This window comes from Rhopalosiphum padi, chromosome 1 (genome assembly GCF_020882245.1).
Source record: "Rhopalosiphum padi isolate XX-2018 chromosome 1, ASM2088224v1, whole genome shotgun sequence".
NCBI classification, from domain to species: domain Eukaryota; kingdom Metazoa; phylum Arthropoda; class Insecta; order Hemiptera; family Aphididae; genus Rhopalosiphum; species Rhopalosiphum padi.
The window spans coordinates 71,366,195-71,388,093 of record NC_083597.1 but is presented as its reverse complement, the minus strand read 5'-3'; the positions used below and the strand labels follow the sequence as shown (position 1 = coordinate 71,388,093).

General features: G+C 27.6%; 1 protein-coding gene across 5 annotated transcripts in view; it reads right to left on the bottom strand.

The window, feature by feature from the left end:
* The window catches only part of LOC132917043 (probable serine/threonine-protein kinase yakA), a 98,708-nt gene that overhangs the window by 15,468 nt on the left and 61,341 nt on the right, over positions 1 to 21,899 (bottom strand). For all 5 annotated transcript variants that reach the window (XM_060977851.1, XM_060977933.1, XM_060977605.1 and 2 more), the window contains 4 exons: positions 1,834 to 2,012; positions 1,491 to 1,684; positions 305 to 1,141; positions 124 to 205 (listed from right to left, as the gene is read on the bottom strand). In XM_060977851.1, coding sequence (XP_060833834.1) covers positions 124 to 205; positions 305 to 1,141; positions 1,491 to 1,684; positions 1,834 to 2,012 — 1,292 coding nt within the window. The remainder of the gene's footprint in view (positions 1 to 123; positions 206 to 304; positions 1,142 to 1,490; positions 1,685 to 1,833; positions 2,013 to 21,899) is intronic.

Genomic DNA, 21,899 nt, shown 5'->3' with positions numbered 1-21,899 from the left:
AAATACATATATATTTATAAAAAAATATATGTATGTACATTATACAATATATATTATTCACGTCATGTTCTTGGAAAAAATAAATATAATATTTTTAAAAAATTCCTAATAAGATTTAATTACCTGATTTATTATCCCGGTTCCGCCGACTGGTTGGCTTCGAGTTACCAGAACCGGAGGATGGTGTATCGAATAGTTTAAGGGCCTAAAAAAAAAATTTGATATAATCGAAAGTATTTTATAATACAATATCATTCAATTATTGCATGCAGTATAAAAATAAACATTAAACATGCTACTGTACCTTTGAGAAACATGATTGGACGACGAAAGTGGTTTCGTGTGATATACTTGAGCGTTGATAGGTCTGCTGGAACTCTGCATTTGTAAATTTTGTCCCAGGTTTGTCAGAACTTGGCCGGCTAAAACTGACTTTTTATTTTGGGCCGTTCCATTAAGTTTTTGATCGGCTCCGTAACAGTTGGTGTTATTATTGACTAGGTCTCTATTGATATCCTCGGACATCTCTTCATGTTGACCAAACCACTGTTGGTGCTGGTTCTGTTGCTGCTGCTGCTGCTGGTTTTGTTGCTGCTGTTGGTTTTGTTGCTGCTGTTGGTTCAGTTGTTGTTGTTGGTTATGTTGTTGCTGATGATGATGATGATGTTGTTGCTGTTGTTGCTGATGTTGATGGTGTTGGATTGCCGATTGGTTTCCGCTGTAGTTGGCCAATGGTGAGAATTTGGTATTGTAGGGTAATGTCTGGTATTTAGGGTCAAACTTGCTGCCGCCAAAATATGCAAGGTCGTCTGGGTTGCCATTTGTCTGTTGTTCAATTTTGTAGTTGTTATTTGACGGTTGATATTGTTGTTGGTATGGGTCCATTATCGGTTTCTGGACCAAAGGCTGCTGAGACAGTGATTTTTGCTCAGGCCTGCCGGACCGTCCACCATATGACTGTGGGTCGCCATTGACCGTGGCATGGCTAAGGATGTTATCCTCGGACTTGCGTAACATTGAATTTTTGCTCATGGCGTCCGGTATGTGGTTAAACGGCTCGATGGCTGCAACGTTTCCGCCACCGCCATTCATTTTGCCATCACACAACGGCATCATTTGTTTACCCGGACCACCCAGAGACCTTTAATAAAAATAAAATGTACATTTTAGTATAATGGTTGTTTGACAGATTTTATGCATAAATGTTTTGAAATTGAGAAATAATAAGGATGGTATATAAGACAAATAATGTAGTAACTTATATTATAATCACATTATCCAGAGAGACCCACTTAAACAGATGTTTGGCAGATTGCATATCACCACAATTTAACAGTATAGTGATTTGTACAGCAAAACAATGTAATACTAATTTTTATAAAAAGTAATATATATTTGTACTTTGGAAACTAAAATTTAATTAAAAGCCTATTTGGCGAGATATCGTGGAAATCGTTTTGTATATTATCGCGCTCAAAATAGATACTTGCCTATTATTATGGCCTGGTTTGTTAGCCTGGATTTGATTGGCAAGCTGTTGGTTGAGCAATCTCTTCCTGTGTAATCTAGCTTGTAGTTCCGATATTCGCCGATCAATAGATGCCATTTCCTCTTGTCTTTTGGAAAGAACTTCACGTTGTTGTACCAACCTAGCAGTTTGCTGTTCACCCAATTTGTTCCGGTACTTTAAAATTAAAAAAAAAAAAGCATTAAATGTGTATTAGTGTTATATAACATGTTTAATTTAAAAAAAAAGTAGTATCTATTAATAAATATCATAAATGATCTTTATTAAGCTATATATACAATTTATGAATAATAATCACGACTCACTAATAGCTCAGCTCGTAGTTTGTCAAGTTCTATGGAGGCCGGAGACGTAGGCTGTGCATGACCTCGTCCTTTATGGACGTCTTCTAGTTGCCTAGTTAGTTCATCCACTTTAGCCACGGCCATTGTTAGTTCTTTTTCTTTTTCATTAAACAAGGCACGGATCGATTCCAGGTCAGAAGCTAGAACAACAAAGTTAAATGTCTAAATGTGATAAATGTGTTTTATTTGTAGTATTAAATAATATGAAACTCAATTACGTTTTGGGCCCCGGAGCAAAAAAAGAAATAGTCACATGCTAGGTTTCAACCGGGAAATCTACCTTTGGGCTAATCTTAAAATGTCACAATTTTTCAAAACCACTATCCAACCAAAAAAAAAAAGATAACAATAACTTTGTTCTAACCTCTAATGGTTTTTTGGATGTTAAATTCTACTAAAAAAAAAATGTTTTCAATCACTTTAAGACTATTAAAAAATAGTCTACATTGTACACTTGAAAAAGCGTAACATATACCTACATACTCAATTTTATTGTCGGGTTTCATGATAAACTGTAAGAAATGAGCAGTAATTATTATTTGTCAGGATACTATAAATACAGCATTATTTCTAATTAACATTGCAATTAATTCGATTATCCCTTCGGTTAATGATAACACTGCCTCACCAAAAATATTATAAATAAATGAACGTCATATAAATTTTGCATATAAACTTAATCCAATGTAACAAGTATAAATAACCTCCAACAATATAACCAACCGTTAATACTTTAGAATTTTCCATTTTAAATTATTCTTTTTTATTCTTCTCTATATAAAGGATAATATAAAAGAATTATTTCTTATAATTATTTCATTACGAAATAGATATATACTAAATTTACATCAATTTGGTAACTTTAAAGTTATATTTAAATTGTTTGGTGGTAATATTAAATTAATTGTACTTAACACTATCTTGTAGAAAACCGAATGATTAAGTAGTAATGAATGGAATAGATTATATTGACGATGTTACCTTATGATAAGTGTAAGAGTGAATAAGTATAGATGTGTATAGCAAATGTGATAACGAAAATTAATAAGTCGTGTAATAACTGAGTGCAAAGGAAACAACAATATTAATGCCTTACATTTATTTTATATTAGGTACTTATATATGCTAAAAACAAAATAATGATTTTGATTTCGATTTTTTTTTCCATAAAGACTGTCAAAAACATAAAATATGAAAACCAATGAATTTCTCACTTCACTAAAAATTATAAATAAGACATTTTTTTTTAGTAATAATTTAAAGCACGATATGAATCAAATATTTTATATAAAAATGCATTTAAATATAAGAAATTGTTATTAAAAAACTAATAAAACCATTTGTATTTTAATGAACTACAATAGTGAAAACAAATTCTAACAACTCGTTAACTCCAAATTAATTGACATCCTTTCAAAAATAATATTTACATCACATAAACGGCAGGTGAAGTTGATGCAGTTTGTGTACACAAAAAAAAAAAGAATATAATATAATATACATAATATATACAAACAACATGTATTGATGTACACATTGAGGGTATAAGAAAATTATAAAAAATGCACAATAAAACGAGTATTATACTATGTATAATATTATATATATATATATATATATATATACACCATTGAAATACGAACACATTGTTCTGATAATCGTCAACTATACGTGTAAAAAAGTGTAATTAATATGTAATTATCGTGTCAAATGACAAAAAAACAAGTTCTAAGCATTATGTGTTTCATCGTTGAGTATGTTTTTTTTTCCTTAACGAAATCAACAATTGGAGTACTTTGTCCTCCAAGTTCGTTGTACTTTTTAACGGGTTGAATGGCATTTATTCCATCTCAAAGCGCACCGTTATACGATCAATGTGTTAAAGTATATACAATATGATATATGCGATAAAATTACATACGTTTGATATATACCTACTCATATTAGTACACTACGTGTAAGCATAATTATATAATTTAACCCCACCTCCATATACACGCCATCGATATTCTAATATAACATACGTCAAGATATTGCACGTATTAAAATATTATTTTGTCATCTCTGTGTCTCGTATATATTTAACATTGAACATTGTTGCGAATGTGCGCGAGGTGACATGTGACACGTGACTTTTAATCTACCATTGTGAATATTTAAATCACAATAATTATTATGACGTATATTATTTTGATTGTACACCAAATGGATGATGTAGATGTTATTGTTTTTGGACAAACGGAATATGTAAGTCCGCAATCTTGCTGCAGTACTGCCGTTAAACTAATTAAATAATCGTTGGAAATGTTGCTGTGAACAACTGCAGTTGTAATTACTTCGATACAAAATGCCACGATAAACTTTAGAAAACCAACGACTATACATTACGCAAATAATTACGCGTGCTTTTTGCGAAATACAGAAAGGGAAAGTGAAAAATTTAAATACCACTGTGATGTGACATTATAAGATACGGATGTTCGACAAAATAATAAAATATACGAGCGGACCGCACAAAATTTAATTAAGCATTCACATTTGTTTTGAGATCTGCAGGATAATAACGGCAATAAATTTCAGATTTTAAGCACCTAAATTGTACAGCACGTAGGTATCGCTTAACGACAGAGGTCGTGTCGTCAACGTAAATAACACCACCGTCGTCTAGATGATGCGCGTGACACCAAAATTCCAAACCGTTCCCAGTGATTATTAGCGTGACGCTATTTTGAACATATATATTATATATAGACTACTATAACTAAACATTGTAAAACAGTTGTGAATATGTGTAGTACATAAAAAAGGTTCCTATTATGATTTAGTGTTAAACTGTTAAACATGGTCATGGTGAGTCGTTAAATACGAAATTATTGGAATAAATAATTCATTATGTAACCACATAATATACGAATATACGTATGTCGAGTTTCCTGCCTGAAGCCACCGCGAAAAACCGGATATGTCACGGGGTGTATAATATAATATATTTTATTTCCTAGTTTCTACCTATTATATTTAATTATATCGAAAAAAATTGGAAATAAAATTATAATCGAGTGAATGACTATAAATCATAAAAGCCCGGAGTCGATGTTATTATTATCATATCATGTATGACAACAAACTGTATATGATCAAGTACGCACCTGAGGTTGCAATGTAAAGAGTGGTTATGAAAACGACAGACTAATTAAAATCTGATGGATAAACGAGCGGCCGGCTTAGGAGGCAGAAGGACGTTTGAGAACTTCGACGGGGTAGGTTGACGAACGTGCGTCATATGCATTCATCCGTCAACGTGTCACGCCGTAGTGACATATATCACATAGGGTAATCTGCACCAGATATAACATATTATATTATATTATTATGTAAGAAAACGTGGTGGACAGCTCTGCATATGACAGAGTGCGTATAGAGGCAAATTGCACGTGTTTACACACAAACCGTCCTCAAGATTACAAGTTGCATTCGTGTTTTTAAAATGGGTATGCATTCTTTTTTTTAAAGTTCTGGTCGTAAGTCCAACGATTACTGTTTGAATATGTTAATGCTAGAAAAATTATTTGCATAGCGTTGAAGTCAGCGTTTAGAGTAGACAAGGGAGATGAGAAGAAAGAGATTATACATATATATATATATAAATATATATATTCTGGTCCATTCACACGCCACGCAATAGGGATTTAAACGTTTTATAATTGCACAAAAGTCTCTTTTTTGGAGTAACGCGCGTATATATAGTGTAATAGTTTCGCGAATCGGAATTACTCACGCCGCTTGCGCCCGCAGCCATTTTAAACGGAAGATTATTCGTTTGGCCATTAAGCTGGACGAAGAATAAAGAGTAGGATGGGAGACATTAAAACAAAAATAAAAAACGACGTTCCGCCATTGAACACGCGCGCTCGTATATGAGTGTATATATGTATATAATATATAAATATAGTTTTTTAGAAGAGAAAAAAGTTTTAATATAAATTGTTGCTCATCCACACGGGCGCCGCCAACCACCACCGTGATCGTCGCACCATTTTTGCTCCCTCTCTATCACACACATACATACAAAAACACACACACACACACACAATTCACGTCTCTCTTCCGAACACTTCTTCGCGGCCTCGTGACGTTGACAAATCACTACCATCGCTAGCGGCTAAATTTAAAATAATTGTTCTGCCGCTGTATGCGCCGACTGCCCCCTGCCCCCCCCACCCACACAATATGTGTACGTACGACGGATATGTTTTTCCGAATGTAACTACATATAGTTATACTATGATATACGTATGTGTGAGCGAGTCAAGGCCGGTTAAACGAACAATAAATAATAACAATGATGATGATAATATTTCGTCTACGGTGGTTGAGTTAGATTCGATGGATCTAACTCAACCACCGCAGGTTATTTTATTAAATACCTATGGCACACGGATATTGTTTATTTTACAGCGAATTGAAGATGTGAAGGATTCTAGAATAGGGTCGTATCACGAATGAATACAAAACGGTCGGGTTTCAGCCACGAATATTATAATAATATATATCGTTATGAAACTTTCAATACAATTTGTTATCACTATCTAATAATATTATATCTAGGACGATAATATTATGAGGATTTTAAAAATTAACTTTTATTTTACTTCAAGTTTTCTAACTATTGTATTATACCACACACATTTTTACCTTTCACTTCGAACAACAGGTTGCAACAGGTTCATACGATACTCGTAATTTTAAGCTAAAATTTGTATCGGAAGTCTGACGAAAAAGCCATCTACAAAATAATCCCAGTCGGGAAGATTTTTAATTTAAAAATAATAATTTATCAATTGGCCACGCATGATATTATACAACTAGATAACATGTTTTATGGATCAACATTTTTAAAATATTTTTGAAAAACAAGAAGTCTATAAATTCATTAAAATATCAGAATTATTCTGTTGCAGATTTTTATGCGCAGTTTGCATAAATTATTTTCGATTAATAATGCATAGCGTCATTAAACCAATTTATATTAACCATGACTTAAGTAGGTATGCAGCAATTTGGTCTCGGACCAAATTGTCACGAGTAATTAAAAATTACTAAACGGGAAATTACCCAGCGCCTATATAATGGTCGGCAAACAAGGCGATTACTAAGATTTTTTTTTATTATTATTGTCCTCTGTCCTTGGTTGTTGTTATAATATTGAATAAGAAACAAAACAATTAAATCGTAGTTTTACGTATATACTTAGCGGACTGACTCTAAATCTAAAACCATGGTAAGTAAGTACCTCACAATAGGTAATTCATTACCAGTAAATGCAAATATATCTTCTCGTGTTTATTTTAAATGTGTAGCCTTCGTTACGCCTGTCTTCATATGATATCACTTAGATATATGGTATGTCATTAGACAATATCATGCAATTTAAAAAAAAAGTTTACCAAATTGATTTTGTAATATTATATAAAATACCACATTTTTTATAGTACACGAAAATGTATATACCTTAATCCATGGGTCACCAAATAGCGGACCGTGGATAAAGAATAAATAACACATATTACGACAAAATTATATATATTATTATTTTTGTTAAATATTATTGGTTTTTAAATAATGTAAATATGTAATTAGAATTTTTGCGAAAAATTTTCAGATTCTTAATGCGGCATTTCAAAAATATTAATTGGTGACTACTGCCTTAATGTATGTGATGGTATTATGTAAATTATTTGTATATTTTTTTGTTTAAGAAAAATAATAAAACGTAAATTAACGATAATTGTCGGTGCACGCATAAGACATTTATACACATCGTATTTAACCTTACAGAAGAGTTTATAAGAATGAAAAATGAATACGTTCAAATTTACTTAATTAAATAAAAATAAAATAACAACCTGCGCAGTCTTTACGAAGACTGTAACAAGAATAAATCATCATACTATCAGTTTATGCCATCGAGTAAAGAAGATTAAAATATTTTCCGTATAAACAATTATTCACGATTTTGTTTCAGATATGCCACGGACAACACGTTAGAGTGGGGGGGGGAAGATTAATAAATAGTGTATTGTATGTTAAACCATCATGAACGCGAAATGTAACGAAATTATATTCCGCGGTAAAGTGGTACGTACACATATACATGTATATATATATTAATATTTCTATAGTTGATACTTGATGTCATTAAACAATATAATTTAATAATTCAAAAGAAACCGGTTTAAGTAAATTTCAAGGGATTAATTTTGTGCATCGTAGTAAAATTTTGTTGGGACCACGAGATTTGTCCATAAAATCTAATTTTTGGTAACCAAAGTGATTTCTACCAAAAATATAATATCAATGTTTCGACTTCCTAATAATTTTCAAACAGTAAATAATACTTATATGCATGTTACAAGAAACATGTACACAAACAAATTCGGGCGTCCGAAATGTTTTATAACTGTTAAAAAAAAACATGAAAATCTCTGTACACTAATGGAACACAAAAAGTATAATAATAATAATAATAATGTTCAGAGAGCCGCGAAATATCACAGTTTTGTACGTTTGTACGCGACGTTTCCATTTGTGAAATTCAATTTTTTGCTCAATTCCTTTCTATTATCCGGTATAGTGTATATTATACCCTACAATATATAGTGCGTTTATCAAGTACACAGAACATTCCTCATATCTACACACATTCATACATATAAAAATAATAATATACGAATACGAGTTGTGTATTAAGTTAGGTATAATGTATAATACGTATAAGAATACTTTTTCACACGCACGCGTAAAATATAATATAATCATACCTAATATTATATATTTGTCAGACTATATACTATATTTCTGGTGAAAAATTCGTGATGAATATGCTGCTCTTGTAGCTAAAAAAAAAAACCATTACCCATATTCGAGAATACATACGTTCGCAACCGGCGGCGGTAGTAGTCGTGGTGTTGATCGTGATATTCGAATGCCGATGATTCTCAATGGTGAGTAGGTATAAGTAAAAAAGATGAAAAAATAAATTGACATATTTAACAATATAAACGAATAATTATTGTGCATAATATAATGTTCAATTATCAAATCAATACTTCGTATTATAGGCTACATTATATTTATGATTATACGCATATTATTAAATATATTTATGTAATATGTGAGTGTGTGTGCACCATACAATGTTATACCATACAATGAAAACGAAAATTAGTTACATATCATATTATACTATATTGTGAGTTTTAATTGTTTTAGATGATAAAATCGTACGCTTTTTAAGCCCAAATTAAATATTCAAAACAATTACAATACGTGTGAATTTGAAATAAGGAATAATTAATGTAAAAGTTAATAAATAGCTACTAACTACTTGCATAAAGTTCATCTTGTATAATATTTATAAATTATATAAAAACAAATTTCCTGAATATATAAGATAGGTAACCAATAATTTGTGCTAATAAGAAAACATGATAATTATAGTTTTCATTATAAATGTATCTCTATATACATGAAATAATAACGTGTATTTATCACTTTTATACGTTTTAGTTCTTGTCTGTGGGAATTAATCGACTAGTTATTTATATGTAACCTAATCTTCGTCTCCGCTAAGTCTAAAATCAGTTAGCAAAAATGTTAGAAATTAGACACTCGTTTTAGAATGCATCGATATTCTACTAAATTATTTATTAAAATAATTAATTTATAACCTAATAATTCATAATATTAAATTGATTAATGTATAATATTATATCAACCAATTAATATATAATTGGATTTAAATATACCTTCCCTTGGTATAATTATTTATAAGTTAAAGGCTACAAATTTAGAATATAATTAATATAGTTTATTTCGCAAAATATTACGATGTGACTAGTAAGTTTCATCAGAATTTTTTTTTTGATAATTTATCGTATTTACGTATTTTCGTAATTCTTTGTAATTTAATATCTTGCACATAAAGAATTTTCAATGGATATCATTGCCTGTTAATTTAATCAGTATTTTAGTATCGAAGAATGCAAATAATTCTTGATTCAACTAAAACAAATGATATGGTATATTGCAGAATAGTTCAATACTTTAGTTGACAATTTCTCAGGATATTTCGATAATGGAATACACTACTTTAGATTTTGATTAAAGCGATGAACATATTGATTTTATGATAAGTTTTGTTTTATATATATTATGGTTTTATAGTAAGGTTTTTTGAATTTTGTATGATTAAATTGATTATTTAAAAATGTATAAGTTATAAAAAATTCGTAAGCGTGTTTTTTTTTGTAAAAGCTTAAGTTCAAAATTTGAGAAAATTTGTTACAATAGCAAAGGCTTACAAATTATTTAATAGAATACACTCAACTTCATTTTAAGTATGTAATTGAACTAAAATTGAACACATCTATTACAGTGACCTATTAATAATATACTATATATACGATCATATTATACATTAGAGCAGCTTCTATTTAGCCACTTAATTCAACGTAGTTATATATATATATATATATATATATATATATATATATATATATATAACTATGTAATTATATTGAATTAATTGTATAGTTACAAAAATGAAGAATCAGATATTTAGGCGAAATCGTAATACACCATAATATAATATATAATAATAAGGTACCAAATTGATTTCACTTAGCTTATTTTTTTTTTTTTATGATATAGATAAATCTTTTGTTGTATATTATGATATTAAATATTTATAATTTTTGATTTATTTTTTTTGCTGACTAGTTGGATTTATAATTATGTGTTTTGGGTTATTTGTATGTACAAAAAAATAATCATAAATTGAAACACTCATCTGTAAGATAAATGATCTTAAAATTGATATTTATAAGATTAAAGATGTTTAATAAAAATTAAAAAACACAAATATATTTAAAAATAACTTTTATTAGGTACCTTATATTTGACCAATATAATGAATCTATGGAAATAACTATAAATTTACGTTTGCAAAGAAGAAATATTTTATGATTTATAATATCCAGAATAATTTGTGGATTTTATTGAAATGTGACGGATGTTGCTGTAATATACAGCCTTGAAATATTAGTTTTTTGTAATATTTTTTTTCTAGAGTCATTCCCAAGCATTATTCCATCATGCCATATGATAAATATATATGCATCTCATATACTTTAAAGTATACCTACATAGCAAAACAATATTTGAAAAAAGTTTTCAGTACAGTTTTAATATATTCAGATTATTTGTTAGTAGTTTAAAAGAAAGTTTTAAAATATTATCCCAATATAATTGAGATCGCTTTTTTTTCATATCAAAATGTATTAAATGAAAATATTATTTTTTATTATTAATTGTCTCTATACGATTTAATATTTATGTTTTTCCAATATATTTATCAAAATATTTTATACATCCGACATATTGACCAGACATTGTTTTATATTATATTCACATAATATAAATATTATTATCTAAATAATATGGCAATCTTTTAAATATGATAATTTAGTATAGTATGCATGAATCATTTTATTTAGGTATATATATATATATATATATATATATTTAAAATATAAAAATTCAAACTCAAACTCAGTGGAATAAATATATGCTTGTGCTGTAGCTCGACAATGATTAACTATTATAATTATTTATGAAACATTGTTTAGATAGGAGGAATGATTAGATACGTTATGCGTATTGGATATACCTACTTTGGAAGATCAGAAATCGAGTCTACTTGATTAGATTTTAACCCAAGTGCATACTGATAAGATCTATTAATTTATGCCATTAGCGAAATAATTACCATTATTTAGATAATTCAAATAGGATTAGTCAGATTACCGTATTCTTTGTTTAGATGCAATTAAAAAAAATGTACGACACGATTGAGCGCATAATTTTTCAGTGGATTAAATCATATTTTTTTACAGGAAAATTACTCACAATTTACTATTTAGCGCGAAAATGGATACAGGTTACATTTATCACCATTTATTATGATTATAAGTTTTTCATTAGTTAAATATAAATGAAGTTCAACTAATTATAGATTTAAACATTTTAAATGTTGATTAAATTTTAAAGCTTCATTCTAACTATCAATATGGCATCATATTGAATAAGAGTATAATTATTGGTTTAAGTTATTATTCAGAGGGATATTAACAGAATAGACATATTTATTAGTTTTTTATTACACGAGATGTAAAGTATTTAAAAAAATATATTAATTCAAATTTAAAAATATAATTCTTGATATTGTTTTATACAATAATTCTTCTTCCCCAGATGTGACTCTTAATAATGATCCTGTAGTCCATTGCTATTTTTAATAGGGGTTATTTTTGATCTAGATTAATAATTATCATTAACAACTAAATATGAACATTATTATTTCAAATATCACCAATTATCTTTTTTTTTTAAATAAATCTTATGTTTGGTCAATAGTCAATGAAATAAATAATTTTATTCATTTACGATAAATATAATTAATAATTATATTATGTTTTATATTTTTCTATCGATAATTTTTTTTCCCCAGAAAAATATTTTTATTCTAATTTCATAAGAAATAGTTTTGTAAAATGTTTCTAATTTTCTAATTCTAATTCTAATTCTAATTAAACAAAAAACAATAGTCATGCTATGATTTTTAAAAAAACATTTTTACTAAATTTAAGATTTGAAATTTCTGTTCATGAACAGAATGTAAACTTTGTAGTAAAATTATTAAAAAATGTACTCACAGAATGATCAACTTTCACTCAATTTAAATTCTAGTCCACTTTAGATTTTTATAAAAAAATATATGATCATCCTCTGGTATTTTTAATTATTTAACTTTGAACTGCGAAACAGCTAATGACGATTATAGTAGTGTTGATTAATTCGCATCAAGTTATAATAAATTATCTATTCTGATTGTCATTAATCATCGTTCAGTAGTTTAATAAAATTCTTTAATTATATTAAAAAAAATAAAAGTAAAATCAATTTAAATGATGTATTGCATGAATTAAATAATTAAAATTATAATATATAAAATTTTCCTGATGACCTCTCGGCTCTCACCTACTACCTAACAATTTTTAGACTTTAGTAGATTTATACTTTATCTACCAAACACGCATGTAGAAGATTTATTTTTTATCTACCTATTACTTTTATTTTTAATACTTCTTAAAAAAAGGTTCTTTACCCTCTACTTAGAAATTAACATTCATCAAATCTACGTTTTTAAAGGGAGATCATTCGCTTTAAATAATGATTTATAATAATACCATATCTATAATTTGGTCATTTCAATTATAAATATTTTCTAAAATATAAAAGTTAAGAACCTTACAAAGTCACTCTTTTTTTTATCAGTGGTCATGATGATATCCTTGAATGCATATTGCATATAATTATTCAAAAGATGATTATTTAAAAGATAGTCGTTTACAACATGTCTGAATAAAATATTTAATATTATCTTCGATATCACATTTATATTTAGCCAAATTAACTTCAAAATAAATAAATATAATTACCATAATAAAACCAAATTTGTATTCTGTATTTTATATAAAAAAAAAAAACATGCCATTCTCTTACCAGTAAATATTTTGCTATATTTTGTTAATACACTTGAAAACATAAATTAATTTATGTAGTTTATTTTTTTATTTATACCATTTTATACTTTATGTAACATTAGTTATATTGTATTTTCTTATTTATTTTTCTTATACATAGTAATAACATTAACATCTAAATTTTGCTTTCAAAACATTTATCATATAAGCATAACTTCTGTCGAATATTTTTTTAAATTTTAATAATATTTTGTATCTGATAATTGTTTGGGACTTATTGTCCGTTATTAATAAATAAAATATATTTTATTGACAGTTCTTTAATTAATTCATCAAACATTTTTAATTGCTTTATTGTATCATAACATTTAAATAAAATTGAATAGACCCGTAAACACAATATTTAATATAAATACTTATTATTAATCAAATGGACCTGAACAAAACTAAATTTTATGATATAAAATACATTTTTTTTTTTTTTTTATCCTATACATCCAATACTTCTTCTCAATTAATTTATAAAATTGTCATAAATATTAATGTTAAAATTACGATTGTTTAAAGATAATACGAATACATATTACACCATGGGTATACAGTGTATTATCTCATACTTAATAGCGCGATCGTATTAATATGATATTGCAAATACAGAAATACGTTCCGTTTTTCCGTGAATATTATCGAAGTTATATTTATTATATGTGTAACTACGCATATAAATACGTGAATGTATTTTAAATGTATATATAGACTTTAAGCTTCATATATTTTCTAAGTTAGAGTTCTAATAATAAAAAAAAAACTTAAGAAAAAAACTGTATTTTATATTCTAAAAGTATCCAAGCTTGCTTACCTACTTATCTGTGGATATGTAGTGGTTATGATGGGAGATGAAGGAGGGGGATCATGAATACAAAACTGTTTTATATACGCATTATATAAAATTAATTTACCCCTTCGCATTCGCGAGACAGCAGACAAAATTTATTGACGCCGCACAAATGTGTACCCTTCGCTTGCTTTCGTGGAATTTGGTCATTTGAGGTTGGGAGGAGAGTGATGACGTTGTCACCCCAAAAACAGCACCTAGACGATGTATATTTTAAACAGACCGTACATGTTATTATAGTTAATGTCGTATAATATATATACATAACATATAACATGTATATATTGACTATTTGTGCGTTTCGCAATCGACATACTATAATAATAAAATTATATTTTTGGTTTGCTTTTTAATTATTTTCTTTTTTTTTATACGACCCATACATTTGTTTATAATGGATACGTTATGTTCAAACTGTGTGAATTTAAGAAGTCCTTCGATTAATATTTCATAAATAAATATTTAAATACTTTTTTTTTTTCATTTATTTGTCATCCATATAAGCTCCAGCGTCCGGTATGTTAGGTCAACGTCCATAACACTATTATACATAGGTAGTTTATTTTAATTTATAAAAAGCGTATAATATTAATTTTGATTTATATACAGTTCATAAATATTTAAAGCACGTGTTATGACGTTGACCTCCAAAAAACACGAAATCTTACTTAAATTAAAAAAAATCCTAAATGACTTTTTTAAATTACAAATAAAAACTATTTAGTTCTAAGCTACACGTGAATTATCTTTTAGAGTTTCGTTCTGAACCTCTCCTATTTATAGAAAGTAATATAAAAATCCATTGGAAATGGAACGAATTTCGATTAACAAACCTAAATTTAGTTGCTACGCCGCCCCCGAACATGCAGCGTATTATCTTGTATACAATAATACGTATATGTAGTATAATATATCTACAATTCCAAAACTGTAACATATATAATTTCCATATACCTACCTTTGATAAGCTACATTTGTTTTTTTTTTCGATAATATTATAATAACATAATAATACAGATAAGAACGTGGCATAATAGCCACCGACAAGCAATCAGTGGCGATAAAAATACGATTTCGGTCGAGGTAACGAAAAATACAGTATACTTCGCTCGCTAACCATCTACACGGAGATACGCCCAACTCACGTCATCATACACAATTGTCAATTATACATACGTATATATATATTATACGTATACGCAATACGTTATTATACGTATCGGTATCGCCCACCCACAACCCTTACACCCTACTAAAAAATACCATTAATACGTATAAAATAATGTCGTATACACAATGTATATAGTAACAACAACAACGATGACGAAAATCACCATAGGTACGCCACAACACGCGACTTATATTAAATGTCTCGTGTGCACGTAACATGGCACTGTGTGCGTGTTTTGAAGTTTAAACATTTCGAACACGAAGGTGGCGGTGGCGAATATCGAAAAACTCCAGGAGGTCGATAGGTTATAACATGTACGCGATGATATACGATATATATAAATAAATAATATAATAGGTGGTGGTTTTTATTTTTATATTTACCTACTTTTATTTGGTTTATATTATTATTTTATTTTTTACGGCAACGTTTAAAGTGTAGTGTTCGACAAAACGGTGCTAATACCGGTGACGGAGTCGAGGTGACGGAATGGTAGGTAGGTAGTATATATATATATTATATTTTATATGGCACAAGAAAGGCGGATGAGATCCAATATAATGGTGAGTGAACTAAATAAAATAAAAAAATAAAATGACAAATTGCTATCACGAAACCCCTTGTATGTATGTGTGTGACAATAAAAAAAAGAAAACAGTTACCGTTACGAGATAAATCGATTGTGCAGCTCCTCTCCATTAGAGATGAAATTTATTATTTCATAACATGTACATAACTCTCTCCATATATATATAGATGAGCAGGATGGATGAAGGCGCACTTCCTATAAAGAGTTCTTACGTGCTGACGCGCGACGGACGGTTATTGGTATAGTGAGACACAGCATATGTAAGGAAATTATAGTTTGCAAAACAATATATTAATCGTTTCAAATTCTCGTAAAAACTATTTCTGTTATTTTGTACTCAAGTTGTATGTCAACTGTCAAGTATACACGATAATGTGGATTTGGAATCGAAAAAAATGAATGAATTAATTACCTTTTTTACATAAAGCGCACTTGAGAGATAAACAGTTATTATTATTATTAAAAACTACAATATTTTTAAATATTCATTTATTTATTTATTAAATAAAATTAAAAATAACCTATATACGTTTATTAATACGTTTCAGCGCAGTCAAAATGCTTTAACATTTAAACTTCGAGAGCAGAAAAATACAAATACTTTTAATAATAGGCGCTAAATGAAATTAAAAATAAATTGTAGTATAGCGGCAATTTTAAAATATCAAAAATACATGTGTACATTTATTTTATAAAATATTTAAAGTTCTATAATGATAAAATTGGATATTTAAACAAAAATTAACAAACTTTCCAAAAACGATTTTAGTTTTTTGTTATTGTAATTCAAAAAATATTAATTGTAGTGGCTAAAAACTTTTCACCATTACGTAATATATTTTTTTCTACATCTACGCAATGTTATCTTAAATAAATATTTGGAATAATTTTAAGGTATACCATAAACATATTCTCACTGTTTCAATGTTGCATCGAAATTTACTTATAAATGAACAAAAATGCATTATTAAGCAATATTTATAATTATTATTATATGCTATATGGGATATTTTTGGTCAAAATAGTTCAATATAACATATTACTATAATATTTACTACTTATGAAAAAGAAAAATGAATATATAGAGGTTTTTTCATTTTCGGATTTATATAAATATATTATTTTTGAAAATCGATAAAAAGTCAAAAAAAATAATATAATAATAGTAAAAAATTAAATATAATAAAGGTAGGTAACATAATTTACTTTGGCCATCCATCGTATGAGAAACAAATACCTACTCATCCGAATAATTACGCAGATATGTTATTATATGCGTGCCTATAAAATAGACGAGAAAGTTATAACCGAACTTTCCAAGGTAGTGCTATATTATTATGGCTTTAGAATTCAAATTATAATCTACGATATTTCAGAAAATTAGACTTTACCATGCAATTGTTCAAAAAATATATTAGAAAATAAAACTCAACTAGGTCACACTATTTTTGCGTGCACAAATACAACCCCCAGAACACGTTTTATTTTTCAAATCGCGTGTGTGGAAATACAAAAATCGTTATTTTATCAAACCAAACCGTTTTCCGTTCATTATAACTTCATCACGATGATGTTTTATACAATAATAATTATTATTTCCATATAATTATTAATTATTAAAGGTTGCTAATTGTTGGTGGTCTGTTTAATTATTATTATTAATAATACATTTTAAACAATGGATATAGAAAGAAATGAACAAACTACTCGTATAGTTGTAAATGTTAGAAGCTACATTAAAATTGAGTATCTAGTTACAAGATATAAGATACTATGGAAATTTGTAACTGGTTATAAATTACATTTACAATAACTTAGTTACATTTTAGTTACGAATAAAGTTTCATAATTATTTATGTTCATAACTTTAAGAAAATTATAATAGCTAAATATTTGTTTGTATAAAGCGGACAGGAATCGTAAGAAAAATATATTTAGTAAGTTATAAGTCAGTAAGACACAGCTAAAATTTAAATGTATTCAAATTGAAATTAATTAAAACATTGGTTATAAAATATTATAAGATATTATAAGTTTTTATAATAAATGTATGATTAGATTATCATATAATATATAATAATATAATATTGACACAAAACATGGATAACGGCATTAACATTAGGAGAATACATTTATACACCAATATTATATTATTAAATTATTTACTATTAGGTAATATTACTATTTTTTTTTCCTAACTAACTTTCATGTTGATGAAAAAAATATACAAAAAATAAAATAACAAGATATAAAAAATATTTCAATTTTTAAAAATTACAATTTTAGTTATATTTATATAGTCGTTTTTAAATTATGTAACTGATTACGAATTACAATTGAAACTATCTTGATTACGTAACATTGATGCATGTGACTGATTAATGACAAACACTGTCTGGTTATAGGTAGTATATAAAATATTTATACATAATCACCGTTACAATATATTATAAAGTTCTAATGCGATTCACGAAAAGTTCTTGTATAAAGAAATTTTGATTTTATGTTTCACTACCTAAGATTTATCTTATTAATATTTTCTTTCTCTAAACCACTCAGATTGGATTTTACAAAATATACGAGTATAACGAAAAACAAAATTAATCATAATCAAAATAACAATTTCCATCCAAACACTGCGTCTTCCACTTCACTACTCTGTTCACAAATAATAAGGCGCTACTAATAATTGTAGATTTTGAGTGGAGCGAGTTTGCAACCATGTGTGATTTATTTATTCGTGTGCTTTTGTCATCACTTTTGAAGCAGTAAAAATAGATCAATTTTCCACTTGGAGGATAGTTTCTGATTGAAAATTCCCAGAACTTTTCAATATAATTATAAAAATTACAGAAATTCCGAAATATTCAAGCAAAACCAAGCGCCTTAAATTTGCATACCAAATATTTATGGAGCGCTTAATAGATATGATTAAAATACTTTAAATCTTTAAAAATTATTTTTTAGAGAGCAATTTATAATGTTTCCAATTTTAAAAATGTAGTAATACAAGGTTGTGATAAATAAGTCTAATAAAAAATTCTAAAAAATATCAAAATTACATAAAAACCATAATTTTTTTAAGACATTTGAAGCTTAAATTTTGATTACATCAACCATTAAACGAAAAATGATTTTTTAACTTTATCGATTTTTGATAAATTTTAAAATATTTAGATTAATAATTAGGTTATTTAAACAAAAAACTAATTCACACCATTCTACGGAACGTGGTATTAACTTATAAGTTTATAATAGTTATTTATACATAATGAATGCAACATTTTTGAAAACAATTACTTCGATACACCATAATACTTATATAAACAACTATAATAGTAATATAATTAATTTATAGAAATAAATAATAAAATAACTTGAACTGAAATAACTCTAAAAGTTATTTTTCGTATCTGATTTTTAATAATTTAATACAAATTTAGCACATCAATAATCGACACCAACTCGATGAGGAGATACACTCAAAACTATTATTTTGTTGATACTTTACACATACTATTGTTGTGTAAATAATCATTGCGCAAAATGTACCTACTTTTATATGAATTGTGAAATGGTTTAGAGATAGATCTACCACGTAACTAGGCGCTATGACATAGAATCTATACCATATGTATTATATTATTATAATACCCGTTTTCACATTATCGGCACGTGCCACTGCCCAAAATGTGAACGAAAAAATGTATGCATAATGCTGCCACAACTACTTTACAGTTATAATATTATTACGGTCAACGGACGTTTCTCTCACGGCATTTTATGTTTATGAAAAAATTTTACAAAAACATTAATTTATTGACACCATACCATGATTATATATTATATTATATAATCACGTCATCCATTAAATAATATAATACATTCCATAACAAAAGAGCGAGTAGAGACTTCATTGTTTTTGTTATAAAAATATTTTAACTACCTACTTTATAATGATAATATACCTATATGGCTATACACCATAGTCATTTCGGAATAATGATCTTACACATCAATCAGTAAACTATTATTGATATAATAAAACTAATTCGAATATTAAAAATAAAATAGATCCTTATTGATATATTTTTAAGAAAAAATGAAATTATGATTCGAACAAAATGTTACAGTTATAAAATTATAATCAAAAGATATATTACAATATCTGAAATTTTTAAGAATTATTAAAAAATCTATTGATTTTTACAAATTATATTAATAATCAGTATTGAAAGGTCCAGTTTTTTTTTTTTTTTTTTGATGATGATGACGATGATTAGTGAATCAACGACATTTATAACCAGTGCGATGATTATTTTCATGATTAAGCTAATTGACTTGTCACATAATGTTTTATGTAAGGAGAATTATTCAAAAATATCACACTATAAAGTAAAAGCCTCGTCCATAGACTTGAGGCACGTATCACAAATGGGTTATAACGAAATCGCATAATATCTTATATGACGTGTCTTTCCGCACAGGTTGGATGTATTATTTTTAACAATTAAAAAAAAGAAATCAAATTCTATTTTTGTTTTCACGTTATATACTCACCACATGTACCGTATTTTAATTGTGTTCCGAACAAAGAAATAAATTACATAATAAAATGCGTATACATGTGTTCGTATGCAGAATTTAAGGAGTGTTAGAAGAGTATCAAACTTATATAATATTATATTAAAATAGTATAGAATATAGATTAACTTAAAACGTTTGCAAATCTACATACTAAAAACGATTTTTTTTTTTTTGTATTTTATACAGTTTAACTGAGTACTTATGTAATAGAGGGATAAATAGTAGGGTTTGGTTTGGTATTAATAACAGTCGGGCATTTTTCTGAAAATAAATTAGGTTCGCACCACGGAAAATAATATAATTATTTTATCTATTTCTCGCTGTTCTATTTCACCGTGCTCGTCGTCAATGATCATTTGTGATGTGTTGTTTTAAACGCTCACGGGCACTGAAATGAATGTACACGAAAGCTTTTACCGAAAACGCACTCACACATGCCGCTACCACACGGATGTATATCATCATTACCCGTATATAGTCCATATCAATGATATTCTCGTAATATAGAAATGTCAAGAAAACACTACAACAACGGTGACGTATGGTGGAGATCGACGTCGGCCGCGGACCGTGTGTGTTTTTATCTGTATAGTGGGTACGTGTATATATTTGAGAAGCGTATCGATTTTTCAATCAAAGACCGACAGCGACCACTTCTAAAGAAAAAAATGTATACTACTTACATATTTTATACTCCGTTACACAATAGTATATAATGAAATTGTAAAGATATATCAAATTCAGATACATTTTACTAAATATAATCGCTCTTGAAGAAAAATAAAAAATAATTATTTTATAATATACGTAGCACCTACTGACGTCGGTCTTATTAAAATTGTTAAGAAAAAAGTTTTTAAAGTTATTCAAACAAAATTTTGTGTTACATAATATATTGTATTATATAAGCCACTGCGACGTAATGATGAACGGATTTGTTTCTTTATTTATAATGAAAATCAACAACTATTGAGAATGGAGAGGATGTTGATCAGATGATACTAGCTTTTGACTAAATTTTTACCAAAGCTTTTATCCAAGTGGTGACCTAGCTGTATATTTAATTTTATAAATAAATTAATCTCTAGGTACACGTGTACATGTACATAGCACAGTAGTAGCGAAAACTTTTTTTTCTATGAAGCAACTATTTAAAATAAGTACTGGCACCCACCAATT